Source organism: Gekko japonicus, unplaced genomic scaffold (genome assembly GCF_001447785.1).
Source record: "Gekko japonicus isolate JY-2015 unplaced genomic scaffold, Gekko_japonicus_V1.1 scaffold874, whole genome shotgun sequence".
Lineage (NCBI taxonomy): Eukaryota > Metazoa > Chordata > Lepidosauria > Squamata > Gekkonidae > Gekko > Gekko japonicus.
Window position 1 is genome coordinate 104,469 of NW_015177035.1, and position 11,540 is coordinate 116,008.

The 11,540-nt window shown below is 42.7% G+C and overlaps 1 protein-coding gene across 1 annotated transcript in view; it reads left to right on the plus strand.

Annotated features, from left to right (window-relative positions):
- LOC107124483 (cytochrome b5 reductase 4) overlaps window positions 1–11,540 on the plus strand; it is a 68,446-nt gene that overhangs the window by 13,067 nt on the left and 43,839 nt on the right. Inside the window, exons 3-4 of the mRNA XM_015427962.1 lie at window positions 10,893–10,993; window positions 11,508–11,540. Of these exons, the coding sequence (XP_015283448.1) occupies window positions 10,893–10,993; window positions 11,508–11,540 (134 nt within the window). The remainder of the gene's footprint in view (window positions 1–10,892; window positions 10,994–11,507) is intronic.

Here is an 11,540-nt window from a genome sequence, read left to right on the forward strand (position 1 = left end):
CATAAGAACATAAGAGAAGCCAATGTTGGATCAGGCCAATGGCCCATCCAGTCCAATACTCTGTCACACAGTGGCCAAAAATACCGGGTGCCATCAGTGGGACCAGGACACTAGAAGCCCTCCCACTGTTGCCCCCCCCCCCAAAGCACCAAGAATACAGTGCATCAGCTGCCCCAGCCTGTGAGTTCCTATTTATACCTTGTGGCTAATAGCCACTGATAGACCTCTGCTCCATATGTTTAATTCTCTCTTGAAGCTGTCCATGCTTGTAGCCACCACCACCTCCTGTGGCAGTGAATTCCATGTGTTAATCACTCTTTGGGTGAAGAAGTACTTCCTTTTGTCTGTTCTAACCCAACCGCTCAGCAATTTCATGGACTGCCCACAAATTCTTGTATTGTGAGAAAGGGAGAAAAGTACTTCTTTCTCTACCTGCTCTATCCCATGCATAATCTTATAAACCTCGATCATGTCACCCCTCAGCCATCGTTTCTCCAAGCTAAAGAGCCCCAAGCGCTTTAACTTTTCTTCATAGGGAAAGTGTTCCAACCCTTTTATCATTCTAGTTGCCCTTTTCTGCACTTTTTTCCAGTGCTATAATATCCTTTTTGAGGTGTGGTGACCAGAACTGTACACAGTACAACAAATAAGGACGTACCATCGATTTATACAGGGGCATTATGATACTGGCTGATTTGCTTTCAGTTCCCTTCCTAATAATCCCCAGCATAGCGTTGGCCTTTTTTATTGCATTCACACACTGTCTTGACATTTTCATTGAGTTATCTACTATGACTCTCTTGGTCATAGTCTCTCTCTTGGTCAGTCTCTGCCAGTTCAGACCCATCAACATGTATTGATAGTTAGGATTTTTTGCTCCAGTGTGCATCACTTTGTACTTGGCCACACTGAACCCCATTTGCCACGTTGACGCCCACTCGCCCATCCTCGACGGATCCTTTTGGGGTGCCTCACAATCCTCCCTGGTCATCACCACCTTGAACAACTTTGTGTCATCTGCAAATCCACTGCTTACTCATTAATAAACAAGTTAAAAAGCATCGGACCAAGTACTGATCCCTGCGTTACCCCACTGCTTACCACCCTCCACTGAGAAAATTGCCCATTTATACTCACTGTTTCCTATTAATCAGCCAGTTTTTGATCCACAAAAGGATCAAATTCATAAATGTCACTTTGCCAGGCCAGACCACGTGTGCCATAAAATGTAACATGAGGTACTAGAGATACAAACTTTATAAAGATGATTTCAGATGTTGAATGGCAGTGTGTGATATGCAGAGGGGTAGTAGGCATGGAGATATCATTGGTAATGAGGCAGGAAACCTATGTCTCATTTTGGTTCTGGTGGATTCTGTCGGGGAGGATGCAAAGAATAAATGGACAGAAGTCTGAAGAAGTAAGCAGTGACTCACAAAAGCTCATACCCCGCCACAAATAGTCTTCGAGGTGTTACTCAACTCTTACTCATTCTGCAGCTGTAAAAACCCACAACATTAAAAAAAAAACAGTGGGGGACATTTTAACTTTCCAGGATATTCAGTTGCTGACCCGAAGAGTAGCAGTTCTCTTACAAAGGAATTTCAAAGGGAGATTAAGGAGACTGACGAACTGCAACTGATAATGAAGCTCAGTGCATCCTCCTGGGCTGAATTGAGACCTAGGTTTCTTCTCTCATTACCAATGGCTGCTATTGTTATTTGGCGTCTGAAATCACTTCACTCTACAAGATGTAAGGACAGATGGACTCCCATCCTAGCTGTATCTGAAGTGAGTAGTGACTCCTGAAAGCTCATGCCCTGCTACTGGACTCTTGCTCCCTTCTACTAATAAAGGTTGCCAGCTGTGCTGTTAAGTTTCTTTTATTATTTTTTTTCATCTGTTGCTTCAGACAGGACAAAACCCACTCACTGCTAATGATGGTAATAAAAACTTTAAAAAGTGGGGGGAGGGGAGTTAATGTGGAGAAGAGCAGCCAGTGAGGTGGGAGGGGAGAGAGGGGAAACCACATGTTAAATTGGAATATGTGGAACTATAAATGTATTTTAAAATACTTAGCCATCTACTTCCTGTCATTAAACCGTGGAATCAAATCCAAGTGTTTTAATTCGTAATCAGGGTCTTTTTTGAAAGAAAATCCCAGATAGGCAAAGAGTAATCTAATATTGTTTTTACAAACTTTTTAAAATAAGCCAAAATAATTTCCCTTTAATTCTCCTTATTCCACATCCATCTTTTCCCTGCCCCCTTCCTTTTTTAACATGAGTGTATGTGTTATCAGGTCTCAAAGTAAACAGCAGAGCAGAGCTTGTCAGAAAACCCTCCCTCTCTTTAAAGAAGTATGCATGCACAGGAAAGCTTCTACCTGGAATAAAACTTTGTTGGTCCTGAAGGTGCCATGGGACTCCCTCTCCAAATGAGGGAAGAAATGCTTGGGGAATGCAGTAGCATCCCCAGAGGAGGAAGCAGGAGAGAGTGGAGGGAGTTTTTCTCTGGTGCGCGCGTGTGCACTCTCTTTTTCCTTCTCTTTTTACAGCAGCAGTAGTGGCCAGGAGAAAGAAGTAGTTGCTTGCAGGCCGGATACCAACCCTGCAGGGGGCCAGTTGTGGCCTGCGGACCACATGTTTGACACCCCTACACTACAGTGTTTGTGTAAAAAGGACTCTTTTGCTGTAACAGGCTGAAATCCATCTGTTCCTTTCCATCTGTGAACAATGAGATGTATCTTGCAAACCTGATTGCAAGGTTGAGGTTAATCACCTGTATGTTTCTAGCATCTATTATTTGTAGATAAATGCTTTACTACATGAGTGTTTCATTTAGCTACAGTGTCAAGTAGCTGCTGTTAGATCTTCTGAATCTGCATAATTCTTTTTCTGTTTAATATATAGGTTTCTGTAGTTGGAGTTATTTACAAGTCTTGGTAGGGACACTGACAGTTTGAGTTTAGCTTACAAAGTGTTCTGTTACTGGACTTTGTGATTTCTTGGTACTGACCAATGTTGAGCTGAGTAATTTCCCAACGGTAGCTTGTTTCCTGCAGGTTTAATTTCTTCCTGTATGAGTTACGTACGGCTAAGGGCAAGGATACGACAATCTGCTACAGTTCCTGGCTGGTGCACAAATGGCAGTACTGCTCTAAAGCAAATGGACCATTTAGTCTCATGAAGATACAAAAGCTTTTATATTTATAGTGTGTGTGCATGGTGTGTTTGTATTAAATGTGTGTATAACGAGTGTTATGAGGAGAACTTCTCAGAATTCTGTGAAGTGACAGCAGGAACCAAACTAAAATTTGAATGTATTCTCTTAATTGCATGGTGTGCTTTATTTGTGGCACAGGCTACATGATTTTGAGAAAAGAATATTTCCCAAAATTATGCTTACTGTACTTCTGTGTTTGCATGGTGGAAGGACCACATGGAGGCAAAGTGTGTTCTCTTACTGCTTTTCATTAATGCTGAAAATAGTGATGGGGATGCAGATCCACATTGGCATGCAAAGAATACCCTGCAGAGATTATGAACAGAAAATGAATATGTGAAACTTGTCTAAATCTTCATACTAAGTGCTCAGAAATGTACACTAGATGGCATTCTCAGCACATTTAGGATGCAAAGGCTTTTCTGCTTACAGCCATGTCTTATTGTACCAAGAGGTACAGTGTCTTTTAGATAAACATGGCATATTTTCTGGGCCGTACATTATAGTATTTATGGCACTATTGAAAGGCAGGCATGTTATACAAGCAACAAAGCATTTTGTATCTGTTTTTCTGCAGTTCTCAAACTTTAGAACATAAGAAGAGTCATGCTGGATCAGCCTAAAGGCCCATCTAGTCCAACGTTGTGTTCACACAGTGGCCAACCAGCTACATCCAGGAAGCCCACAAACAGGAAGATTGCAACAGCATCATCCTGCCTGTGCTCCCCTGCAACTGATTTGAAGAGTCATACTACCTCTCTGGTACTGGTGGGAGTAGATATCTATCATGATCAGTAGTCATTGATAGTCCAGTCCTCCATGAATTTGTCCACTTGCCTTTTAAAGCCTTCCACCTTGGTGGCCATAACCACATCCTGTGGCAGCGAGTTCCACACATTAACTGAATAGTGTGGTACTTCTTTTTGTCCTGAATCTCCCACCCTTCAGCTTCAGTGGATGACCCCATGGATTCTGCTGTTAGGGAGAGGGAGAAAACTTTGTTCCTGTCCACTCTCTCCTTGTCATACGTAATTTTATAAAGGTCTCTTTCTTGGTCTGTTGCTGCGCACTCAGATCCCATCACTGTATATGTGAAGCTGGGATTATTTGCCCCAGTATGCATCACTTTACACTTGCTCATATTGAATCTCATCTGCCATTTTAATGCCCATTCCCACAGTTTGAAAAGAGCCTTTTGGAGCTCCTCGCAATCAGTTTTTGAATTAACCACTCTAAATAATTGTGTGTCATCTGCAGACTTTTATTTATTAATTAATTATTAAATTTATATCCTGCTCTTCCCTCAGTGGCGGGCTCAGGGCGGCTAACAACATATAAATGTATACATTAAAACGCCAAATATACTAAAACAAAATTAAGTTTTAGTTAAAATTACAATATAAGACCATAGTTATGCAACACATAACTATACTAAAAGATGGCGACATTTTGTCATCATTTGGAGGCCGTCTCCAGGCTCCTGCCAGGCTGTTAGTTGTCCAGTTGGTGGCGATGTCGATGTCAGGGCCAGGGCCATGATGTCAAGACGGCGGCACCCTACTTGAAAGCCTGGCGGAAGAGCTCCATTTTACAGGTCCTGCGGAACTGCAAAAGGTCCCGCAGGGCCCTGATGTCATCTAGGAGCTCATTCCACCAGTGAGGGGCCGCCATAGAAGAAAAGGCCCTGGCCCTCGTAGTGGCCAGCCTGGCCTCTTAGGGCCCAGAAGAGTCAGGCGATTTTGGGATCCTGATCTTAGTACTCTCTGGGGCACATGTGGAGAAAGGCGGTCTGTTAGGTAAGTACAGGGCTATTTTTGGCATTCCAGCTGGCTTCCAAGCCCACCCCTGCCCGGGCACCAGGAGGAAGGGCCACAGAAGGGGTGCCTTTTCCTAGGGAGCCCAACGTGGCTGCCCCACAGCGGGCCGATAACATGGGCTTGGGAATAGGCCAGCGTGACTGCCCCTGCTGTTTGCTGAGTGCAGTTGTCGGAGGAGCTGGCCTGATGGCACCGCTTGCTGCTGGGTCCGGAGGAGGGCAATGGAGCAATTGTGAGTGCTGGAGCTTTAAAGCGGCATCGGGTGGATGCACCAGGCCCTGCAAGGTACACCTCCCCTTCCTCCTCTGTTGCCAGAGTGCTTCTGTGCAGCCACAGCCCGGGCGCCTTGTCGCTTCCGGGAAAGGGGCGGGGACGTAGCTCGGGGAGGCGCTGCCACTGCCATGGAGACAGAGATGGTCTCCTGCCTGGGCTGCAGACTCTTCCTGACGCTGTACTTTGTCCAGTAAATCCTCAAGTCGGACTTAATCGCAACCATATAAGCTCACATGGTGGTGAGGAGCCGTGGCGTGCAGAAGGTCCCAGGCTCAGCCCTTGGCAAGGCTGCTTAAGAAAGGATCAGGTGATAGGTGGCTATGAAAGACCTCTTCCCCGATGAGGGGACAGTAGATACTGACCTTGATAGATCAATTCTCACAGGTTAACTGAGTCCCATCTCTCTCCATGGCTTAGATATGTAGAGGAGAAACTCTCTACAATGGGAATATCCCTGGATTATTTAGCCCCCTTTTCAGATAAACAAGCCTATGCTATTATTAAACAAAGATTTCTCGACATCGAAAGGCAAGGACTTAGGGAACGCGCAGCCAGCAGATGCTCCCCAAGAAGGTTCGGGACTTTTGACATTGGCTCTACTGCGAAGTATCTGTCAAGTTTAACAGCCCCACATCATCAAAGAGCATACATGCTTGCACGCTTTAATGTTCTGCCATCAGAGGTGCTTTTAGGGAGGTATCGCCAGATACCAGATGTAGACAGACTTTGTCCTTGCTCTCTAAAAGATATAGAATCCACACACCATACTTCATTGCCCCCTCTATAGGGATATCCGATCTCGTTTTATTTCTTCATTTCTAGAGGGTAAGAGCTGGCACTCTGATGACTCAATTGTTCACTTTCTTCTGTTTAATTCTAATTGCGAAATAATGGAGGCTGCTGCAAAATTTTTATATTATGCAATCAGAAGATGAGGCTTGAATAGCCAAGTGTAAGTGACTGATGCATCTTACTATTTTCCTGTATTTCCATGATGTTTTGTGCTTTCATGCCAATAAAGGTTTTGTGTTTGGATAGATCAATTGCTTGACTCAGTGTAAGGCAAGTCACTGTCAGTTTCAGCAGCCAATCAGCAATGAAGAGGTTAATAGTAATGGTCTGCCTTAGAGGCTTGTAAGAGTTACAAGGTTAAGTACTTTGGAGATTCTAAAATTATGAGGTCGTGTTGTGTGGTGGTTAGAGCACTGGATAAGGACTAGGTAGATGAGGCTCCAAATCTGTGAAAGTGACTGGATGATTTTGGGCTAGTCTGTTTCTCACAGCCTAATCCAGTGGTGGCGAACCTATGGCACGGGTGCCAGAGGTGGCACTCAGAGCCCTCTCTGTGGGCATGCGTGCCATCGCCCCAGCCAGGCCCAGACCATCATTAAAGTGTCGAATTCTCTGCCAAATAATTTTAAGTAAATGAAAGCATTTGGGATTGCTTTCCTTACTTTGTTTGGATCATCTTAAGTTAATGTATGAGTTGTTTTTTCTAAAGTAAAACCTCAGTATTCAGGTTTAATTGCTGTGTTGGCACTTTGCGATAAATAAGTGGGTTTTGGGTCGCAGTTTGGGCACTCCGTCTCTAAAAGGTTCGCCATTACTAATCTATTTCAGTGTAAGGATGAAGTGTAAGGAGAATCATTAATGCTGTCTTGTCTCAAATTCCTGGGAGGAAGTGTGTGTTATGGTAATAAAAGTGTTATGGTAATAAAAGTGTGTTGCCAGTTCTCCAGTTTATATTCACGCTACTGTTAAAGCATTCGTGAACATCCTGACCTGTTTTTTTCAATGTGCATTAAAGGGGAAAGGTTGTTTGTGAGATTTCTGCTTCTGAGGCAGCTATTAAAGGCACAGGAATGCTGTCAGGAAAAGGTGGTCATTTTCTTCTGTTACCTTCCAGGATTCACAGTCTAAATGTTTGAATCCCTGTTCTCTTCTTAATGCAGACAACAGGCACTTCCCATTATTTCTAATTATATGTGTGGGGTACTGCTGACAGTGGCTCCTGGCAGTTGTACTCCGCTTAAAAGAGACTGTCCTGTGAGAGCTGTGCAGTCTGCATGTTTGGCATTGCCATAATCAGAGGAGTCAGGTGTGAGTGTGCGAGACCCCTCCCCTCTTTCCCCCCAGTTTCTGCATTCCCGGTGGGATTCTACAGAATACTAGCTGTGTTAGTCAGTGCAAAAAACAAAACAAAAAACCACAGAAAAACCCAACACAGAGTTTGGGTAGAAAAAAGAGAATGGCTCAATCCCTCATGGGCAAAAATTGAGCTAAGAGTATTAAGAGGACCTCATGACCAAGTTTTGGCTATAATGATTTCAAAAAGCTACCAGTAGGTGTGAGGGGGGACACTTTTGCTTCAACACATCATTGCCAAAAATACCTGAGCTGCTTACTTATTTTGGTGGATGGCACTGAAAGAAATGGAGTTTTAAAAAAGACTGAACCAGTGAATCTGTTCTATTCTCTACCTTAGTAAAGCCTGCAGATTTTACCCTAATTCAATGTAAGACTAGTATTTTGCACTGCTGTAGCTACTTCCAAATTGTTAGTGAGCAAAACTTGGATATCTTATATGAACAGCATATCCATTTTCCAGCATCCTGATTTTACAACTGTTGTCACATCTGTTAAGCTTACCTTATAATTACTGAGGTTATGCCTACCTTACGTAAAAATCCTTGAAACTGAAACCATAGTCTTCAAGCACATGCATACCTACATGAGAGTAATTTCCATAGTACACAGTGGGGTTTACTTTTGAATAAAAATGCATAGAATTGGGTTCTGTGTGCCTGGATCAAGGGGTGATAGGTTGTGTCTGTTAGCCAAAAAGGGGTATGTGGGGTGTGTGTGTGTGATGTTTTACTCACAGGCCATAAATACTTATAATTTATTTAAACATCTGTACTGCCCTCCCTGTGAGCGTACTTTGCTGCAATAATATACAACCTATTGTGTCATTTATTGTTAAACCTGATCTCTGTAGTTGGGAGCTCAATTGTAATTCTAGAAGATCTCCAGACCCAAGCTGTAGGTTGGCAACCCTAAAAATTCATATTCAGCGTACTAGTTCTGCAGGAAGGCAAGCTGATTTCCATAGGAACCTTTAGGAATTGATTAATTGATTCCAATCCAATGTGGGAATAATTGTTGGACATAATAATACCAATTATTAAAAGTATGGCACTTGAGTTTAAAAAAAAATGTTTTTATTGGTTTTATCAAAGCCGTTTTGACAACAAACAAGGTAAACAGAATAAGAAGCAAAATGTGAGTGTGGCTGGATGACCACACTTCTGGTAACATGGGATGTGGCCTAATATGCTAATGAGCTGCGCTGTCAGGGTGTGGCCTAATATGCTAATGAGTTTCTGCTGGGCTTTTTTACAAAAAGAGTCCTGGGTAAGTAGGTCCCCGACCATATAGGGCTTTAAAGGTAAGAACCAGCACCTTGAACCATATCCGGTATGCTATAGGCAGCCAGTGCAGTGCTTTTTGGGCGGGCTGGATATGTTCCCGCACAGGAAGACACAGCAACAGCCTTGCCACTGCATTCTGCACCAGCTGCAGCTTCCAGATTTGGGACAAGGGCAGCCCCATGTAGAGAGCATTGCAGTAATCCAATCTCGAGGGGACCATTGCATGGATCACTGTTGCCAGGTCATTGCGTTCAAGGACTTGGCCATCTCACTATTCACCCCCTCCCCCAATTCCAGGTAATTTATGAACAAGTTGAAAAGCACCAGTCTTTTGACGAGATTTGATCCTCTTGACTTCCTTTCAACTTCCTCATCTTTAGAGAAGTTTCCTCTTTTGAAGTCAAATATAAACATGTTAAAGTTCTTTGGCACTTTTCCACATACATGTAATTTGTTGCCATTGTGATCACTGTTTCAAGTTGGTCCAGTGATCTCCACATCTCAGACTAGATACTAGACAGGATTAAGTCCAGGGTTGCCTCCCCTCTGGTTGGTTCCAAAACCAGCTGTTCTAGAGCAGTCAGGGGATCTAGAAATGTTATCTCTTTGGTGGACTGGAACACACATATGTAGTCAATATGAGGGTAGTTAAAGTTGCCTATTATTATAATTATATTGTAACTCTCTCTTCTTTAGATAACTCCCTGATTTCATTTTCCATCCCAAGATCATCCTGAGCATTTTGGACAGGAAGCTGATACCATCCGACTTGCATAACTCACACAGACCTGGCTGCTTGCTGCTTTTCAACAGCAGCTGCCCTATGAAAACCAGTGTGGTGCAGTGGTTAAAGCTTCAGAATAGGGTCTGTGAGACCCGGGTTTGAATCCCCATCTTCCTGTGGAAACTTACTGGGTGCTTATGGACCAGTGAAATATTTTCAGCCTAATCTACCTCACAGGGTTGTTGTATGGATGGAAAGGAGAATATGCTGCTTTGGTCCTAACTGTGATGAAAGGTGGGGTATAAATGAGTAAATAATATAGCTGAAGATGGGAGGCAGATAAAAGGAAAGTTGGTGAGTGGCTGAGAAGGAGAGAATAAGGCAGCAAGAGGACCAGGGGATTGTCAAGAGGAGGGAAATATAAAATACTGTAAAGAGGGGGAAATGAGAAAGTGAGGTGCTACCCTTGAGGATTCCCTACCATGCAAGTGGGCCTGGCCCAGTAGCCAGTGCCACACAACTGGGCTACAGTTTTCTAGGTACAGGCTGTGGAGTGGGGAGGAAAACTTAAGACATAGAGGCAGACAAAGGTAGGTTTGCTGTTGAGTGGGAAGGAGGTAGGGTAACAAACTCCAGGTTAGGAAATTCCTAGTGATTTGGGGGAAGGAGCCTGGAAAGGTGGGGTTTGAGAAGGGAAGGCACTTAAGGGGGGTATAATACCATAGACTCCACCCCCAAAGCAGCCATTTCCTCAGGGGGAACTAGAGTTGTTAACTTCCATATGCAGGCTGGAGATCACCTGGAATCAGGGTGGATAAAATCAATTGGATTTTAAATATTTAAATTGGATTTAATTTACCATGATGCATGGGAAATTATTCTGAAAGGCCCTTGACCTTCAGGAGGACTTCTTCACAAGAACTGGAGACTGCGTAAGCTAAGAGTATGTAGGAAAGATCTGCTTCCTCAAAATTAAAAATTACTCTGTGTTTGGAAGCTTGGATCCAAAAAATTGTAGTTAAAAACCAAACACAGAATTATCAAAAATTTATTTACCAGTCCAGAAAAGAATAATCAGGTGCCTAATTTCAGTACATGAACTATCCTATAGGTTAAACAAAGTTTGAGTCCTGGAATGCCTTTAAGGCCAGCAAAGAATCAAGCTTTGTTCTGTTGCTTTAGACCAACAGAATCTATCCTGTCTGTAGTTTGAATATCTAATTGTGGCTGTATATATACTGTTGTTTTTCAGTACAGCAGTATCTTCAATCTCTATTGAGTATAATCTGTTTCATTTACAATATCTCTCTAAGATTCTGTTTGTATTACTATGTGGTTCCATTTATACATCCTTTTTCTTTGCAAGAAAATCTGTATACTTTAGACTGTTTAAAGTTACACAGGTTTTTTTACACTTTTCAGGTCTCGTGTATAATGTCACACCATATATGGAATATCACCCAGGTGGTGAAGATGAGTTAATGAAAGCAGCGGGGGCAGATGGCACAGACCTCTTTGATCAGGTAGAAATTTCAGGTGGCCCTGGGTTCATGGAAACATAATCCAAAAATTGCGCACTACATAAGATATTCTGTTGTCTGTTGAAAACACTGCTGTTCTATCACCTCTTTTTTAGAATTGCAGACCAATTTTAATAACATTCCTGTTTGAACAAAGATTATATTGAATTTGCTTCTGTTGCTGAACTTTGGACCTTAAACATCCTTAGATGTTTTCCTAGATTAGTGATCATTTATTTGGCAGTTGAGAAAGTTCACCTAAAAAAAAAAAAAGATTGCCCCTTGTGGCTTGCAATATTCATTCATCTTCTAAGGGCTGGCAATGTAATGTGGCTCAAGCCACACTTCTTTTATTTACCTGCTTAGGAGCTGAGTAAGTTTTACAATAAATTTGTTAGTTTTAGAGTATAATAAGACCTCTTTTGTGTTTGCTGCAGCGCACTAGCATGGCTGTTTCTCTTTACCTCAGTAGTTTCCTGGAAATGTTGAAAAGTGTTTACTGTTTTCTTTCGTGCAGGTTCATCGTTGGGTCAATTATGAATCTATGTTG